Source organism: Emydura macquarii, unplaced genomic scaffold (genome assembly GCF_026122565.2).
Source record: "Emydura macquarii macquarii isolate MOO-44397 ecotype Brisbane River unplaced genomic scaffold, CSIRO-AGI_Emac_v2 contig_2432, whole genome shotgun sequence".
Taxonomy (NCBI): Eukaryota; Metazoa; Chordata; order Testudines; family Chelidae; genus Emydura; species Emydura macquarii.
The window spans coordinates 4,002,802-4,022,880 of record NW_027132569.1 but is presented as its reverse complement, the minus strand read 5'-3'; the positions used below and the strand labels follow the sequence as shown (position 1 = coordinate 4,022,880).

Here is a 20,079-nt window from a genome sequence, read left to right as displayed (position 1 = left end):
CTCTACCACCACCACTAGACCACAGTGCATACAGCAGTAGATGAGTGGTTTTCCACTGGGCAGGGTGTGAGACAGTGGTGTATTTTGAACCCAAGCCTCTAACATATGCACAGAATTTGTTACGAGACAAGTGTTGGAAGGTTTTGGCAAAGTGGAAGGAGCTAGGATTTACACTGGTAGACCTCTCTTAATCAATCTCAGACATCGTGGTGACACAACACTCTCTGTTACAACCACCAATGCAGTGCAACAAATGTTTGGGTCTGTAACAAAAACAGGATGCAAGAGGACAACACAATTAACAGACAAGTTGTAGAGTATATTTAGGATCTATGTCTCTAGCCCAGGAGGCTGCTCCAAAGAAATCAGAAGAAAAACTAGGAATGGCTTGCTCAGCTATGGCGTCGTTTGAGAAAAACTGTGGCATTTTGAAATGTAAGAATATGTAACTGGTGAAATGCTTAATTTTTTCCAGAGTGGTTTATTAATGTGAATGGTGGAAAGATAATGTTTCTGACCAGAAGAAAACTGAAGTTTTGGAAATGTGATACTAGTGAAGACTTTTGTGTACCTCTTCAGCATTTGCCTTTTGTCCATGTTAGAAATGTTAGTGGAGAGAAGCAGACCCTGGTGTCAGAAATCAACAGATGCAAACTTAGTACTTTGGTCACATTGGGCATAACGATGGAAATAATTTTGAGAAAGTGGTTATGGAAGAAATGGTGGAGGGTCATTGTAGTATGGAATGACCAGTGAGGAGGATGGTCATGTGACAGGATGGTATGTGACAGATCACTGGAAGGTTAGCTGCTGAGTGCTCAAAGTTAACAATGGATCGTGAAAGCTTCAAAAAGTTCTGCTATCTTGTCATTGATATTCAGATATGAATAAATGGATTTACTTAACTGCCTTCTTCGAGATTTGCCTTTGCAGAATCCTATTTTTGGAAGAATGACAAACATTTACAGCCCTCCGAGCTAGGGCTGAGGAGTGATACATTTAACAGAGATTGAAAAATACTACCTTCCCGAAACAAACAACTGCCCCAATTCTTCCATGAAAGCTTTGAAGCTGCATTTCAAACATGTTGTTTCAATGCTTCAATGAAGAGAAGCTGAATAGAGGTGCTAAAGGGCTGGAAATATTGTATCACTGTTGTTAGTCTATAAATTGCCTTTTTCCCTGATCTGTTTTGCTTTTTGCTGATACAGTGGGCTCCCAGATAGTTGGCCTGCAACTGCTTGGATTGCAGATGGTTTCTAATTTGATGTTCTTCTTTCCTCTTTTAAGTCTTGTAAACCCAGGGATCTGGTAGTTTTACTCATCTCTTAATTTCTCTATTGGGTCACCAGGAGTTAGGACAAGTCTGTGCTCTAAATACATGAGCAGTCATTCTAGCTTGCATTTCTTGTGTAAGGCCAGATGTACAAAACCACATGTGAACATCTCAAAAAAGCAATGCAGCTACAGATCTTGCAGTTGCTGCACTCATAGCATATTTGGTGGCATTTTGTCCTTCACATGTACCACTAACAAAACAAGACTTCTTTCTGAGAGACTCTGGATAATGCTGTATGCCAAACAGGGCTCTCATTTGTTCCCCAATGAAATTCATACTCTTAGGCCTTTAAAAGATGCACAGCTTTTAGGTGCCATGTCATTCTTGGTCACCAGAGTTTACCATAACTATTTTGTTCTCCCTTCTTGTTGAGCAGTTATAGATGCTAGATTAGGTTAGAAGACAATTCAAAATTTAAACTACACCCTTTGCTACAGAAATTGAGAACTCCATGATGTTAAATCTTCATACAGTTTGATCCAGATCTCAGACATAATATAAATAATTAATAATGATAATGTAAGCATATCTGTTATTAATTTGACCACTTTACAATATTCATAGGCACCTGCAGCTGATAATTTCTACATTAATGTAATTTGCTGTTACAGTGTGATTTCTTGATTGTCTATAAGACAAAAGTGGCCTCCAATTTGACTCTTTCCTCAATAATCGTTCATGTTACCAAGTGAATCAAAGGAAAGTCTTATGACTGGATATATATAATCCTATAACCAAATAACTAACAAGTTACTTGTTTGTTTTTCCTTCATACTAGTAATTTTAAAATAATTAATATATCATTTACCTTCAAGTTGGCTTACTTCAATATATACCTCTGATGTTTTCTCTTCTAAAAACACAAGCTCTTGTACCTAAGAAAATCACAGTTTTCATGTTGTTTTTCTGATTAAATTATACAGTCAGTGTAAAGTTAATATTGAGGCAGTGTAGGCCAGTGGATAGCCCTCTGGAAATTATGAGACCTGGGTTCCATTCCTGGCTGTACCAGTGACCTTGAGCAAGTCACTCCTCTGTTCTTTCTCTGCTTCCCCTCCCTGCAAAACTCCCTGCCACGTTAACTTAGTGCAAAATAATGCAACATCAACTTTTCACATGCTTCTTTTTCTGCTTCTAAACGTTTTTGCAGATTTTGTGGAATTTTGTGCCAGCTCGGACCTGCAAATCTTCTCTGAAATTGTGGGGAAATGCCAACACTTTTATGCTTTACAATATGAAAAAATCCCTCAATACATTATTTTTAAAGAAACATAAATATGGGCATAACTGTAGAAATTTCCAACCTATTTCTCTGCTAAATGTAGAATATAAAGTAAACACCAGATATTCTAGCAATCCAACTAAATTATTTAATCTCAGTTATTCCCAAAGTTCAAGTGGGTTTTGAAACAGGCAGGCTTGCTGCTGCTAACACAAGAAAAATAATTGATTTTAAGTCACCAAGCTCAGCTACCAGTTATCTCTTCAGCATTTTAATCTCTAGAAACTAATAATACATTTGATAGGGCATAATGCTATCTCATCGCAGTACTAAGACAATTTAGGTTTGGTTTAATTTTTCTTAATTGGGTTGTAGTTCATTACAATTTCTCTTTTGCATCTAGACAGATAAATGGAATTCTTTGATCTGAATTGCAGCTGGAAAGAGGCATGAGGTAAGAATTGTTCCCTCTCCCTTACTTATTTTATCTTTTGAACCCTTAGTAAAATAAATAAGAAAAAGATCCAGCATTGAAAGTATAAAAATAAATAAAGTGATAAATACAAAATTAGTTTTTATGCTGGTGATATTTGTTAGTGAAGGATCCCTCTTCTACATGCAGATCAATTTGTAAAATTACCAGTATCATTTGGATAAGTACCACTTAATGAAAGTGGCCAGATACATGCCAATTCACAGTAAAGATGGTGTCCGCAAAAATAAAAATGAATTATGAACAGTAAAAGAAATAAAAAACCACCACCACGTGCATAGAAAGAGACCATGCAAATGTAATAAAAATATTGCATTTAAACTTGATAAGAAAACAGTTGTCTAATGAGTACCTCAGGGCGTTCTATTTCCCCTGCTAAAATTTTCCTCTCTTCTTCTATTAGCTCTATTACGTTCTTATTGAGAAGTGGTGCATTTGCACCTCTCACTATTGCTATAATTTTTCCATCCTGTAAAAAATAAATGATAAAATAACATTCTCAGTAAGATCTACTAATTTAGTTTTGCACATTTAATTGACTTCTAATACAATCAATTTTTCACTAGCAATAGACAGTTACCATGATACTGTGTTCTAAAGCTAAAGGTTGTAGCAATGTATCACTGCAGATAGACTGATTTGCAAAACAGGTGATGAATCAAAAACACAGAGCTGAAATTAGTGGTATCAAAGAAAATTGACTGTTATTCCCATTATTCATTATTGCTCATCAGAGCTCTTATCTCAAAAGTTTCAGAGAGTTTACATTTTGGAACCTGGCATTTTGTTATCGAAGGGGCTTGAACTGAGATGGAGTTCAATGGCAAATTCAAGGGATGAGTAAAGGCATTTAGAGCATTTCATCTTCACCATTTCAAATATAGCTTAGTTGGGTGACAACCTAAAATTATCATCCAGCTGTTCAACAGCGTCCTACATGAAATGAGTTGGTGGTCTCAGTCAAGTTCCAATTGAACACTTGTCTACTTTGCACAGGCCATTGTCACAATTAGCAATGACTGGACTGTTACCTGTGTTGGCATCTCTGCAAAGCCTAGCAGTTGAATGGGTATACAGCAGTGGTCCTCAAACTGTGGGGCACAGAGGAATGTTCAGGGGGGCGCATGCAGACCCTGCACCAGCTTCAGCGCCACTCAATCCTGCTCTGCCCCAGCCCTGCTCTACCCCCCGTTTTATTGGAGACCACAAGCATTTTGCTCAATTAGGGACCGCAGAATCTGGCCCTCAATAAACAGTGCAATAGAATGTCCAGGGCTAGCAATCAGACACCTTGCACAAATTCACTTACAATTAATTTACTTAAAATTCAAAAGAAATTTGAAGAAAAGAATTTAGAAGGCCTGATTCTTATTTACACTAAAATCTCTTTACACTGTACTAGCTATATAAATGGGCCTTAAGGCATGTGTAAACATAATTTATATTCACATTAAGGCCAATTTACATTGCCAGAATCGTGGAAAAGAACCCTAAATATAAATGAGAATCAAGCCTAAATTCTCTTTCTCTCTCTTCTCTGTCCTTGTTTCCATCTTTTCCCATTCCCCCCTCCCCATTTTTGACTACTCTTGATTTTTGGTTGATCTCTCCTTCCTTTGTGGTTTGAACCCAAGTTAACGACAAAACTTCCATTTATTTCACTGCTACCGAATTAGATTTTTCGTGCTTTCACTTCCTATCCTCGTTTCCAGGTTTTCTCCCTCCACTGTTTGCCTCTCCTCATCTCAGTCCTAGTTTCTCCATTTCCCCACAGCTTCCTTTACTACCCTCCCTGTTGTTCTCTACTCTTCTGCTCATTGCTCCACCACATATGTGCATGAGCAGCACATAAGAACAGCCATACTGGGTCAGACCAATGGTCCACCTAGCCATGTATCCTGTCTTCCGACAGTGGCCAATGCCAAGTGCTTCAGAGGGAATGAAGAGCACAGATAATCATTAAGTGATCTATCCCTTGTTGCCCATTCCCAGCTTCTGGCAAACAGAAGCTAGGGACACTTCAGAGCATGGTTTTGCATTGCTGCCCATCCTGGCTAATAGCCATTGATGAACCTATCCTCTATGAACTTATCTAGCTCTTTTTTGAACCATGTTATAGTCTTCACATCCTCTAGCAAGGAGTTCCACAGGTTGACTGTGCGTGGTATGAAGAAATACTTCCTTTTGTTTGCTTTAGACCTACTGCCTATTAATTTCATTTGGTGACCCCTAGTTTTTGTGTAATGAGAAGGAATAAATAAACTTCCTTATTTACTTTCTCCACATCATCATGATTTTATAGACCTCTATTACATCCCCCCTTAGTCATCTCTTTTCCAAGATGAAAAGTCCCAGTCTTATTAATCTCTCCTCATCTGGAAGCTATTCCATAACCCTAATAATTTTAGTTGCTCTTTTCTATACCTTTTCCAATTCCAACATATCTTTTTTGAGGTGGGGTGAACAGATCTGATTGCAGTATTCAAGCTGTGGGCATACCATGGATTTATAAAGAGGCAATATGATATTTTTCTGTCTTATTATCTAGCCCTTTCCTAATGATTCCCAACATTCCGTTAGCTTTTTTGACTGCAGCTGTACACTGAATGGGTGTTTTCAGAGAACTATCCACAATGACTCCAAGATCTCTTTCTTGAGTGGTAACAGCTAATTTAGACCCCATCATTTTATATGTATAGTTGGGATTATGTTTTCCAATGTGCATTACTTTGCATTTATCAACAATGAATTTCATCTGCCATTTAGTTGCCTACTCAGCCGGTTTTGTGAGATCCCTTTGTAACTCTTCACAGTCTGCTTTGGACTTAATTATCTTGAGTAGTTTTGTATCATCTGCAAATTTTGCCACCACACTGTTTACCCCTGATTACAGTGAAACTGGCTAGATTTTTGTGAAATCCAAAATGCTGTTAATTTCATTTGGCTGCATTCATATAGAGTGGAGCAGACCTATTATCAGTCCCCTAAATGCACCCTGGTTATTATCTCCTAGCTGCTGGAATCCAAATCTCAAAACTTCCTAGTAGAAAAAAACACTTGCCTGCAGAGTTAGCAACCATGCCTGGCATAATGTACTGTAGTATAATGGAGTATTTTCTTCTCCTGTTAGGAAAAGTATTGTGCTAATACTCTTTCTTCTCTGCATGCCAAGAACATATAAAATGTGATTCACTGTTAAAATGGCTAGTATGTACAATATGCAACAATATCCTATACACTAAAACTTTAAAGCTGTACTTCATGCTTGTACAACTTTACATTTATTTTCAATATACTGAAAAAGTAAAACAAAAATAGACAGCATGAAAATAAAAGCTGATAACATATGTTGCACTTACAACACAAAAGAGAAAAACAGGTTCACATTTGTCTCTAAATGTCTGCAGGGTCACAATGTTGTCAGCCTCTGCCTAAAATAAGGGCAAATAGATTATGATAGATAGACAGACAGACAGACAGACAGAACTTTTACATAATAATTCTCAAACCGTGGTTTTGTGGACCACTAGCAGTCCTTAGAACACTTGCTGGCGGTCAATCTTGTTTGTCACATGGGGCAGGCTTTCCTTCTTGTTTACAGCTGCTAAATCACATTAAATATTTTATCCTAATATTGGTTTTTGATGCAAGTAATAGCTGTAGTTGACATTGCAATGTCATAAGATCACACATAGGAAGGGAGATGATCCATGGAATTATTAATGGGAAGGAAAGTAGTTCTTTTGCATCAACTCTTTGGTAAGATGTGGTCCACACTATATAAAGATTTAAGAACCCTGTGTAATAGAATGTATTAACAGTAACTTCTTATTTTATGAATGTATTTTACATATACAATAAAGCAAAACCAAGAACCATTTGATCTAACACTGGTAAATGATATTTGACAAGGTTTTATTACAGTATTTATTTTAAAATAATTTGATCACAAGCACTATATTATTGTTCAATTTATCAATGATAGAGGTACTAATTAAAGGGAGACCTGAATGGAAATGAATTGAGTGCTTACACTTCTGGACCAGCAGAGTCCTGAATTAATACAATCACTCTTGGGCAAAAGCTATGACATTAATGGTACAGTAGAACAACCCATATAATAAGATTGCAGATGTATACATTTCAATATGCTGGCAGAAATAAATTATGGATGTCAAAGTAAGTGCACATGAAGGGACAGCAGACAGATGTATGAAAACAGATGGTTTTAACCAAACTTGATCTTATCTTATTTTAAAAGCTAAGCAGGGATGCAAATAGCCTGGTCAGTAGAGGTATGGCTGAAAAGCTGGGATCTGATTCTGACCTCAAAAAGGTTTTGCACTGGTATAATCTCATGGACTTCAATGGTATGAGATTACAATCGGCTGTTTGGTGTTTTGAGCTTGTTGCTATGTTTTGTATATAAACTTACACATACCTCTCTATGTATTATTTTATTTTAAAAGCTTTCAATATTTGATATATATGGAGTTGGATCCTTAGAATCTGAGTTTAATAGGAAGAGATCTGTATGCAAAAGATCTGTAGGCTAAAAACCATGCTGACTTGTCTGTTGACATAATAGTAGTGCTCTGCATTTGTATGTTGGAGACCTACAATGATTCCCCATTAAAAGATCATTTGCCAACAGTCACCCGATAGTGGTATCTGCAATTAGATAATGGTTATTGCCATAGGCAGAACTAGTTGCTTCAGTCATCTTGCTCTCTGAGGCTTCAGAGAATGCAACAAAACAATTTGCAACAAATATTATAAGCTTGATAGTTCAACATCTGGATGGGAGCTCAGAATGAATCAGTGAAACACATATCTTTAGTGCATTAGATTGTAGCTGCCATTTTATCCTGCTCTTTTGGTTGAACTTTTTCTCAAAAACATTATTATTTTTTAATCTGTTTTTCAACTTTCCCCTATTTGTTTCTTATTAAATATAACATAGGAAATTATATGGAAAAACGACAAAAAGAAGAAGTTATTGATCTGATTTTCAGAGTTGCTGAGCTCCCACGACTCCTCAGTGGGAACTGTAGGTGTTTAGTATCTTTGAAAGCCAGGCTACATGGTTATGCAATGTTAAGACTTGGATTTTTAAACATGCAAGTTAGTATATTCAGAGATAAGGTTCCTCCAGTAACCTCACCTCTATCCCATAGTATATATGCATTATAAGGGAGTCCATCATTACACTATTGTCTAGTACATGTTTTCCATATTTAACTTGTTTGATTCTAGCTTATCCCTTCTCTTATTATAGATACTTCCCTATCCATTACAAACTTGGATCTTCCTTTTTTAAGGAGACATGCAGAAAAAGAGACAAGAAAGCCAAATTCACTACTGACTTTACTGGTACTTACATACTATGGTGAGAGGTACCCCATAAGTAGATAGATAAAGAAATAAATTTGGCACTGAAGTTCTAAATAGAAAGTACATCCTTACCACAGCAAAATGCAAAAGGTCATCTTCACCATACTCATTTTTTAGTTTTCTGAATAAATTTACCACAGCTTTGCAAGGCCCACACCAAGCTTGATAAACGTCTATTACTGAAAATATACAAAATTAGAATGAATCTCATCTGTTTCATATAGATTATAAAATAAACCATTTTGGTGTATAGGGGCAGTCCTGGAGTGGCATTGGCATACATATATTTCTAAATCTATTGCTGTTCTCTTTTTCTTCTGAAAACTTTAATTTTTGGTATTATCTCTTTCACAAATTAGGTTTCAACTTAAATATCTTAATTTGTAAGACTATCTATTTATTTAGTGGTGGGGTATGCAGACATCTAAATTTCTCCTTCCTCTATCCATTTATCTCGGTTGCTTTTCCTTTCCAATACCCAGTTAGGTCTCTCTCCCTCCCTTGGCCCTTTCATTGGTTGTCTCTTTCCATGCCCTGCTCCCTCTTTTTTGGGTTGTTTCCCTCCTTCTTAAGATCATGTATGCAGTCTCTCGCTCTCTCAACCTTACTCAAAACCCATTGGTTCTTTCTCTTGTTCCCCTACTCACCTCACCCACTCTCTCTTCTCCCTCTTTAGACAGCATTCCCTAGTAAATTTAACAGATATTGATGCTAGCTTACATACGGAAGTAGCAAAAAACTGAGGGGAGTGGAGAAAATACACAGTATAGTATGTACACTCTTGAAAGCACACAATTTATAACATAATTGATTTTCTTATGCCAGATACAACTGTGCATGAATAGGAGCATAAAACTCATTTTGCTGATTTGTTCAATTTTACAGGGTTATTGAAAAAATTGACCTATCAGAGCTTTCATCTACCCTTTCCCAGATGAAGTCATTTCAGAATGTTCTTTTCTAAGTGCCCATGCATGATATCCAGTGTGGTCTAAATTCACTGTTTTGCAAGAGGTATGTGAAAGGCACTCATCACTAAAGAACCCTTTGGGGTTTGAATTGCATGGGGTCTTTGTATCTTTTGGGCGATTGGAATGATAAACATTGTGACAATTTCAAAATGGCCAATGTGGGAGGCACAGTTGGGTGTTATTTGGAGGAAGGGCCATGAGATCTGAGCTCACATGGAATAATTTGCCAAGAACTCCTCACATACTAGAGGTGGTATGAAGTGCCAGTGTCCACAAATCCAGACTTTAGGCCAGCGCAGCAGCTGTGGAGAGGCTGCACTGAAGCACTGTGTTTCCCCCCCCAGTTAGAAATACAAATTTCAAATCCTTCAAGTCTTCATGCTGAATATACACACAGGCTATATTTACTTAGGCTTTATGTAGACTTCTAGAACTCTTTGTTTTGAGGGACAAGCTGCAGGATGTGGCAATTAGATAAAGTGTGTGCACAGTAAAAAGTAACTTGGCAGGAAGGGGTCACAAAAATAAAAAGATTGATAAAAATGTACACACAGTTCAGTAAGTGAGATTAATAGAAAAAATAATAGTACCTGTTACACCTTTAGTCAGCAACATTTCATCCCATTGACTTTGGTTGGTTATTATTGCCTGAGATAAAACAAACCCAGAATTTAATATTTCTAAAAATGTCAATGTCTATTGAACCCTAGAATTATTCAGGTAACAAACAACATTTATACCTGTAGCTGAATTTCTTTCTTCTTTCCTGCCATTTTCCTGTGATTACATGAAACACAGCAAAATATAAAACACTTCTAAAAGATACTGTTGTTGCTCTGTAAGTTTAGTTCCATATAAATTGTGGCTTGGGGAACTGATTTACACAAAATGCTTTTTCCATACAGTAGTGTTCTGTGGGCCAGATCTTCAGCTGGTTTAGATCAGCATAGCTCCATTAAAGTCAATGGGGTTAGGTCCATTATACCAGCTGAGGATCTATCCCTAAGTATAGCCTACTTCACTAGAGCTAAACTGATTGGCACCAACTAAGGATCTTATCTGGACATTCATTATTTATTTAAAGAATTAGGTATAGTACAGGAAGCCACATTACAAAATTCACAGTTTCAACATATTGTGGTCTTCGTGACATTTCAGTCCCCTTGTCATTGTATCTCCCATTGCTCTACTGAGACTGCCTACAAGGACACTTGATGGAATGAAAGTTGCTGTGATATGAACATATTTTCACAAAATACTGGAGTAAGAGCTTCAACTCAAAGGGCATCAAATCAAACCTTCTGACATATATTTAGCCTAATGACTTCTCATTACCAGTCTACTAACTAAACTATCCAGACCTGGCCTTTTCCTCATTCTAATGTTAATATGTATCCTTATTCTTTGCAGATGATTTTTTACAGATATCTGAATAGTAAACTTAACTTGGTTTATTTATTAGTGAGGTTCTCAGTTAAGTTTCAATTTCTTTTCAATTAATGGATGAGAGCCTTTTCCAGACCATGATGTACTATACCATTTTTGTTTCTTTTACATTTGAAATAAAGTTTTTAGGTACAAAGCCACTGTTTTGAGGGAGAAAATAGGTATCAACATTTTAACTTCAATTTTAAAACTAAAGAGGAATGAATATCTGCCTGGACAGGTAGTGAGATACAAAAGATTTCACTTTCAGGCCACTGATTCAGATTAGTTGTTTCTGTCTCATGGCAGTTGGGAGACCTACATGAAATGAGCTGGTGGGCCCAGTCCATTTTCTAGTGGATAAGAGTCCACTTGACAAAATCACCACATGATTGTCATTCTTGTTGACAGTATCCTCACAGAAGTCTAACAGTGAATGTGTATGCATGCTGAACTGTCCTGTCACTTCTATGGTCAGTCTCTTCAGATCAGGAGAGAGGCATATTGGCTGATGAAAGAAATTTTGTCCTCTTGCTTGTCTGTGCTGGTACCTGTTCTGTGGAAAAGAGAACTTCACTTTCCAGGGGTGTCAGCCTGGAACTTTTCACCTAAAAAAAAGATTAATTAAAATTAAAAAAGTAAAACAAAGTATAGGGTTTATTCAAAAAAATTCAAATCTGGAACTGGGACAGCACCATTGGCATGTAGCAATATATTTGTATTTAGGTATTTTACCTCCCTCTTTAAACTATCTCAAATAGCTTAGGAGGGATGGTACATAAGAAACTGCCAGGTCATGACATGCTTTATAAATTTCCCAATATTAGTAACTGGTATTCAACAGATTTGGTCTCTTGCTTGTCAGCCCCTACCACAGAGATCAGGAAAATCACACTCTTACAACACTAACATTAATTGCTCCGTAACACATTACACACACACAATAGCACCACGTCTGTATTCCCCAACTCAAAACACATGCTGTTACATATTCCCAGATTGCAATGTACACAGTCTGCTACCACACACAAACACATACACACTGACTGGCACATTATGCAAAGGAAACCCAGTGCTGATATGACATGAATACACACAATTTCCTTTACACATGCAGATACACAAAATGTCAAGTCACAAAGCCAACACAACACGTTCCTACACTAACACACAATAATATCCTGACAAAACATACCATGTGACCAACAAATTCTCCCTCTGAGACACCCCAGCAAGGAGACCCACAATACCCTAAAATCCAATCATTCTTCTAGGTACAACATGCATTGCTGCACACATCCTCTCACCAACACAAACAACACATCAACACACACACATGCTCAACATCACACATCCATTGACAAATTCACATGCAGACAACATTCTGACACATAATAATGCACCCATCCACTCAGTGTCCTCAGCATGCACTGACGGATAAATCACCACGCACACATCCACAACCACCCACACACATCCATGCACATGCCCACACACCTGGGGACTGATACACACACACTGGTACACACATCCATACACCTCTGCACACATGCTGTTGACACACACCTTTATACACACATACACAAAACGACTCTAAGCAGACTTAGGGTCCCAAAAAGCTCTATGTGCCCCTCATTTAGCATTCCTCCTCCCAGTGTTGTGTTGAGATATTTTTTGGTTTGTGGAAATAACGCAATTAGTGTTTTAGAGGGTGGCTTGAAGGGATCAAAAAATGTTCCTCCTTACGCCCCCCAATAGGCCAACATCACTTTTGTGTGCACATGCAGACACAGCGACACCTTGTGCTGCACGCACGTCATGCTCTGACACACACAACACTGACGTGCTCCTGCACACACCCATGCCACAGACACACATTAGTGACACTGACACACACCCGCGCACACACTTGCACCACGGACGCACACCTGCACGCACACGTGCAACAGGCACGCACACAGAGGCAGCAACGTCATCCCTTGCACAGCCGGGGCACACACTCATGCACACACTGAGCACTGTCGGGGGTCGGCGGACGCTGCACTGTGGCGCACGCGCACGGCCGAGCCTGCCCCCCACGGCTGCTGCGGCCGTGCTACTGATTGATGGATGGACTGACGGACGGCCAGAGCCAGACCGCCCTGTCCCCCCGGCCTTCGCAGGGCGGGGTGGGCTCACCAACGGGCCGCCGCCCAACCACAGGCAGAGACTGGACAACGTTCCAAAACCGTTGGTCGTAATTGACTGCTCCACAATCCAATCCAATCCCGTCCCGCCCGGCCCATGCTCCGCCCACTCCTCCACCGGCCTTCGCTCTTCAAGTGTGGAGGGAGGGGGGAGGGGGAGTGCGGCTCGTCCAGAGCAAAGCGCGTGCGCGACACTGATAAATTCCACGCACAGGGGTGGGCTCGTGAGTGGGTTCACGCGCTATTAGGGAAAGGGAGTCGGCTGTGGATGGGAGGGAGCATGGGCGCGGCGCGCGCGAGGGGGTGCAGCGTGCTGTGATCTGGTCTCCCCTGCCTCTCTCCAGCCGGGGGGGGGGGGGGGGGGAGGCTGACTAATCCGAATTCGTCCGTTCCTGATTCTCTTACGTTTTATTGCTGAGTGTCTGGTGCTGGAGTGTAGTTTGGAAGGGAGAATGGGGAAGCCTGGCGGTGCAAAGGATTTTGAAAAGAGGGAGAGATAGTAGGACATGATTTACCTCCTACTGTTCCTTGGCTCATGCTTCTCAGGGGGAAAACTTCCTTATGCGGGTTGCTTGTGTTAGCCTCTGGATAAATGCTCTCTAATAAGACTCACCCCTCCCTACACACACCTTTGCATTGTCTAGGCTTTTGCAGCAAAATAGCCTGTGTCTCTAGCATTGTGGAGGGAAGCTCTTACCCCTGGCGTGGGACCTACAGACTGCAGTCTCTGTTTCGTTCCTGTAGCCCTAGAGGTATGCAGGGTCCTTGACACAGCTTTCAGCTATGAAACAGGAAAATGGCCAGTGCTCAAAATTCAGCTGGGTAATTAAAAGGCATAGATTAAGGTCCTAGCCATAGAAAATGGTTTTTGCTCAGAAGAAGGGGATGGAGAGGGGGAAAAGCAGTTGCTCATTAAACACCTCCTGACAGCCAGCCTACAGTTTTGGATTAGTTATCAAGTCCTAAGCTGTGCAGAGATGTTAGAATTCTAGTTCTCCTTATGCAACTCACAGCATTAACTGGGATCCTGATGTTATCTGGCACCAATGAAAGAATCTTTAGGTGTTGAGTTCACCTTGCTCCTTATTCTTTTCTGTGACATCCAAGGTTTAGTTAATAAAGCCCCCATTCTTATAGCTGCTGTACCAACTAAAACACTTCTGGAAAAGAGTGGTAACTGATGCAACTATGAAAAGCATATGTGGACCTAGATCTGAGAGACCACTAAACACGAGAAGAGTATTTTCCTTCTGCATATACTAGTCACTTATATTGTAACTACATACGTAGTGTGTGATGTACAGAAAATAGAAGGCTTTGCTCATAGTCTGATCCTGATCCACAAGACATTTTGGCTTAAGTTAGAGGAAAGTTGTTTGCATAGTTTATCAAAACAAAGAAATTAATAAAGAACTTAATCCTTTTTCAGTACAGCAGGAACCTTTTATGTTTGAGTGACTCCCAAAGGTTACTCTAATTGGTCTTCTTGAAAACAAAGAATTAATACACTAGAAATCACTCTTACAGAACACATAATCATGTAACCTAAAACTAGTTTAAAACAAAAGGATAACTACATCACAAATCTAATGATGTGAAAACAAGTATCTCTAATCATCTTGGGGAGGGAGTAATATACACAAGACAATTCCCATATATTGAAAACTGGGCCTATATTATTTTATTGCCCTAGTACTTAGGACCCCTAATGTATTACCCCAGAAACAGATTTAAGGTATCCCCAAAATAGCTCACCCACTAACCAATCTGTTTTCCTAAGGTATGGGTTTCCAAAGTGGCTAAGGAAATACCTGCAGGACATGGACACAGCTTTCTGATCAATGATTGACACAAAGACAGTGTTCTTTCCAAAACAAGGCACCTCTTTATTGGTGCAAATCATAATTCTTAACACAATAATAATCTAGAATACAAATCCCTTATAACAAGTTAAAGAGCATTCTAAATTGCAATAACATACAGTTGAAATGATTCTAAGTGGTCGCACAGTCTGTCACAGGCTACTGACAGCAATTTCTAAACACTAAATTTTATACATTTTTCACTATCAAGACACGTACATCTTTATTAATTCACACATATACATTAGTGCTATACTGTACTATACTACAATTATAAATGACAAGCTTATTCTATCTGCTGACACAGGACTCCTGATGCTGCTGTTTTTGGTTTTTTTTCCTGGTTACTGCTGCTGCTTTCTCACTTGCTGTTGTCTCCGCTGTGCTCTGTCTTTCTCTATCATGTCCGCTCCCTTTCTTCACTGTTTGCTCTCCACTCTGCATCTTCTAACATTGTCTGCGCACTGGCACACTAACCTTTATGCTGTCCTGTTAGAATTTTTTAGATGTTTTTGCTAATGCAGGTGCTCAGTACCAACATTCCATGTGTGCTCATGGCCAGTTCTGTTTTTAGCCTTCAAGCTTTGTTTACCTCAGTTATAATCTGTGGACCTTTCCCCTACTTTGGTTGTTTACCTCATCTGACCTTTCCCTTACCTTTGAAATATCATGTGACCTGCAGCTTCCAATGGTGGAATGACTCTTGCTTATTCAAAATGGAGGTCAGGAATGCAAAATGGAGTTTGGGGAATAACTCTGTTATCAAATCATGAACCAGGACCTCACTGTGCTAAGTGTCTATCTTGTAACTCCTCTCATTCAGGAGAAGTTTTGTATGTTTTCATAAATCAGCATGTTCTTGATGGAGACTTTTCACATACAAGTCAGGTAATCCATGGAGAAAGGACACAAATTCTGAAATTATAGCAAGTGGGCTTTGAGGCTCAAAAATGACAAAAAATGTCCAAAGGCTGGATTCTCTACATATAAATATATTACTAAAGAATTGCTGTATTGATTGCTCTGAATGAATTGGCTAAACCTCAGTATTCATAGTTCTGCTTTACAACAGCATATCAGATTGCAGAAGTAAATTTGCCTTTCAACAAGCACATAAAGTCATAGATGAAGATTGCAGAGCAAGGAAAGGTCACCAAGTGGGCAAAAAATAGCACTGTTTTTCAATATGAGCTGTAGCTATTTTTATAATTTAGTAGGGCCCTATGAAATCCATTTTATTGTGGATTTTCAGATTTTATTATTTTCTGATTTTTCATTTAAAAAAAATCCATCTTTGTTTTTTAATCAAAATTGTTTGCTACATTGACAACAATTAAGTAGCCTTGCTATAAATGCATTAAAAAGTTCAGAATTGGATTGCAATCGGAAAAATTAATCTTACAAAAATCATACAATTTAAACAAAACACCTTGAAGATTTACAGTATATGGTAAAAGTAACACATTTTAAATAACTTTTTAAAGGAACACTTGGTAATATGACCAAACTGACATTGCTGAACAGTAACACAAGAAGTCCACAGAAGTAAGAGCCTCTTACAGTTTCAATTTAACTGAATTCATATTTGAATTGAAAAATAAAAAAAATACACTAAGCAAGCAGGTATGCTGAATTTTTACTCCAAGAACAGATATAGGATACCCCCAGAATAGCTCAACTATTGGCCCTTTCCAGGTTTCCCAGGGGTTTCTTTTAAGATAGCCTATTGACCTATTAATCTGTTCCTGCAAGGTAAAAGGAGGCCTGCCGTAGAGGAACTACTTGGGTTTTCTAGGGTTACTGTCTAGAAACTCCCTAGAATAGCTTAGACCAGTTACTTCTGGGAGGACAGGACATGGACAACAGCCTTCCGATAAAATTGATAGACACACAGGCAGTATTTTTCCAAAACAAAGTATCTTTTATTTAGTGTAAATAATACTTCCTGATTCAATGATCTAAAGTTTAAATACTAAACCTTTTTACTGGCACAGTCCTTGAGTACAGGCTAAAAGTACCTGAACCATGATAACATAAAGTTAGAGCAATGCTAAATGGTTACACACTGCATGTGGTGATCAGTCACCTGCAATTCACTGACAGTAATTCTTATACCTTAGACTCTATTCATGTAAAGTAACATAACATTCGTAATGCATACATACATCTTTATTAACTCAGATACACATATATCCTATTATTATTCTATAATTACAACTATGCTGTGCTTGTATATAAGCCAATGTCATAAATACATTACTTTGTAATGCTTCCATTGTTTGCAATATAGCTAGGTGTTCTGATTCTTGTAATTTTTTTCCAACCAGGAAGTAAAATGGCTACCAGATGATGACTAGTACATATCTCATTTAGAGATGATTTGGACAAAGCTCCCAAATGTTGCCCTGCTGCATTTAACTTATTAGCCAGCACTTCTACATCTGTACTATTTAATACTCCAAGACCTGTTCCTGCTCCTCCTAGAGCTGTATCTACCAAACTTCTTTTTACCTTTTTAGTAGGGGTTTTTGGTAAGAGTTAGGACTCCACCCATCTCTTCCATAATATAAATAGAGGTTCAATGTCACATAGCAGTTGTATGGATGAAATGTTCATGGAAACTAAGTCTACCACTCCTTTCTTTAGGGACTAGATGGTCATGTGCTAATTTGGCCACAATTTGAGACCCACTGGACTACGGTTTTCTGATTTGCTTCTCAATCTCCTAATGACTTTCTTCAGACCACTTCCTCTCTCTGAACAGCCACACTTCTTGCATTTAAAAAAAAAAACTGTCTTGAAGGGAAAACCTTGGAATGAGGTAACACTGAATCTACTGGTTCATCCCTAATGCAAGAGGGTGGGACTTGTCACTTGCTGTATTTTTGTGTGTTTAAAAAATTGTAAAGCATCTGTACTCCACTCCCCAAAATACCCAGCAACAAAAAGTAAACTCAGATGAATAGGAAGGGTCAAACAGCTAATGTATGGTGATGCACTGGGCCACTGGGACAGAATACATAGTCTATTAATCCAGCAATGAAATGATAGGCAGATCACTAATTTGAGTTCACTTTCACTGTGGTCCTCCAATGTAAGTAAATGAGCCTCATTCTCATGATACTGTAAGGTGTCTGTCTGTTCCAGGGCAGTCATTGAAGGATGGCACAGATCTTGCTCTAGGAAGCATATGGAATTCACTAATGGATGTAAGACTAGATGACCTAGTGCCAAAAATATCTCCTCTAGGCTGTCCTTATTATATACTTCTATGATCTGTTCTTCCCATTACAGCATTCACTGGCAGTAACATCCTCCTGTATGGTGTAAAGATGTAGTAGCCAATGCCTTGTCTCTTTAAATGACATCCTCTCCACCATCCCTGTGGAGAGGCAGGTGTACTTTCTGTTCTGACTATGATGGCAATACTAAAAAGGTACTCAAACCTCCACTGGATGGTGGATAGAATAAGTGTGAGAGCCAGCTGATAGAGCTAGTCATACATCCATTTCAGTGGCCGATAATGCAGAAGTAGTCAATTTTTTTTTGTCAAGGTCCAAATTTCTTGGTGACAGTATAGTCAAAGTCCAGACTCCAGAGAAACATTTTTTCACACTGTAAGTGCCCCTGTTCAACAAACACATACCAATGCTGTGTAATAAACTCAGGGCCTATTGCTTATATTTTTAGTGGAGAAAATGAAAAATAAAATCAAACCATTGTATAACCTAAAAATAACCTTCAAGAAAGATGTAGTAAATTACATCTGAGACTTTGAGTCAGTATATAGATAAAATGTCAAATAGACGCAAATATTAGCATTAAAACACTTTCAGAGAACTGTTTTAAGTTTTGAATTTGTTTTCAGGATATAAAGGTTTTGTCAAATGAAATTATTGTAGGCATATAACCCCCTGATTACCTCCCACCCAGCTCCCCTCCCCAAATCCCCTGATGATCCCCACTCCCCATAGGGTTACCATATTTCAAGTTCCCAAAGAGAAGACACTGCTGGGGAGGGGATACTGGAGGGGGTTTTGGGAGGATGCTGGTGGAGGTACCTGCAGCCTCAGTTTTGAGGTGGGGGGCAGTGTCATTCCCTGTCACAATGCAGGCCCAGGACACAGCCCTGCAGGCTTCTTCCCCTCCTTAGGGCAGGAAACTGGGGCCTGGTTCCGTCATCCCTCCAGGCCAAGCTCTGAGGCCCCACGGCAGGACAGGCATCCCGGCAGAGAGCTGCGTGGCAGCTTCGCTTACCTGGTTGGCTGGACGGCCCAGCTCCCCCCAACCTCCTGATCACCCACCAGCTCCCCACCCACCTTACCCATCTGGAGAGGCTCCCACCGCTTCACTCACTGAGCCCAGATGTCAGTGCCTGCTCATTCGCCCACATGTCCCACTCGCCCCATCCAAGGACGGAGCTGGTAGGGCTGTGGCTGCACAAGCAGCTGCCTGGGGATACACTGTGCCCTGCAGCTCAGCTCAGCAGCATGCCTCCTGCTGTTACCCTATATCTGTTTGAGGGGTATCCCAGAATAGCTCACCTATTGCCCCCTCCTGGGTTTACCCAGGATGTCCTTTGGATTAGCCTACCTATTCATTACTCTGTTTCTATGAGGTAAAAGTGGTCCATTCCCTTGGGAAATACTTGGGCTTACCAGGGCTTTCCCCTTTTGGGAACTCCTCAGAATAGCTTGGGCCCGTTACCCCTGGAGGATACAGATACAGCACTCCAATAAAATGATTGACATACAGGCAGTATGCTTTCAAAACAAAGCAAATTTTTATTGATGCAGAATAATAATCAATACAATAATAATCAAAACACAAATCCCTTACATCACAAATCTTTAGATACAGATTAACAAGTATCTGAACCACAATGCCATGCAGTTGGATTAATACTAAATGGCTGTGTTCTGCAAATGGTGATCAGCCATCTGCAGTTGCTGACAGCAGTTTTTATCTACTTTAACTTTATATATTAACATAACAAACATAATACATAAACACATCTCTATTAACTCAAAGGGATGGCTGAGGTTTATGACACTACTTTTTATCCTATTGGTAACATATTATAACCTCATATGCGTAAATTGAGGTTTTGCTTGATCTAGTTAACTTTTTTTTCAAGTTGCAGGATGAGTATTAAACAAATTGTGAGCCTAAATATAAGGTGTAGAA

At 39.2% G+C, this 20,079-nt stretch overlaps 1 protein-coding gene and 1 long non-coding RNA gene across 3 annotated transcripts in view; one reads left to right on the top strand and one right to left on the bottom strand.

The window, feature by feature from the left end:
- NME8 (NME/NM23 family member 8) overlaps positions 1-11,415 on the bottom strand; it is a 38,357-nt gene extending 26,942 nt beyond the window's left edge. The window contains exons 1-8 of the mRNA XM_067562451.1: positions 11,396-11,415; positions 10,160-10,196; positions 10,010-10,067; positions 8,521-8,627; positions 6,414-6,485; positions 3,407-3,523; positions 2,148-2,214; positions 907-912 (exon numbers count right to left, since the gene is read on the bottom strand). Coding sequence (XP_067418552.1) covers positions 907-912; positions 2,148-2,214; positions 3,407-3,523; positions 6,414-6,485; positions 8,521-8,627; positions 10,010-10,067; positions 10,160-10,192 — 460 coding nt within the window. The 5' untranslated portion in view covers positions 10,193-10,196; positions 11,396-11,415. The remainder of the gene's footprint in view (positions 1-906; positions 913-2,147; positions 2,215-3,406; positions 3,524-6,413; positions 6,486-8,520; positions 8,628-10,009; positions 10,068-10,159; positions 10,197-11,395) is intronic.
- The window catches only part of LOC137162580 (uncharacterized), an 83,997-nt gene that overhangs the window by 23,710 nt on the left and 40,208 nt on the right, over positions 1-20,079 (top strand). Inside the window, exons 2-3 of one of the 2 annotated variants that reach the window (XR_010922416.1) lie at positions 2,965-3,015; positions 8,333-8,614. This is a non-coding gene — a long non-coding RNA (uncharacterized lncRNA). Of the gene's footprint in view, positions 1-2,964; positions 3,016-8,332; positions 8,615-20,079 lie in introns of those variants that run through there. The other variant, XR_010922415.1, reaches the window with a different exon arrangement.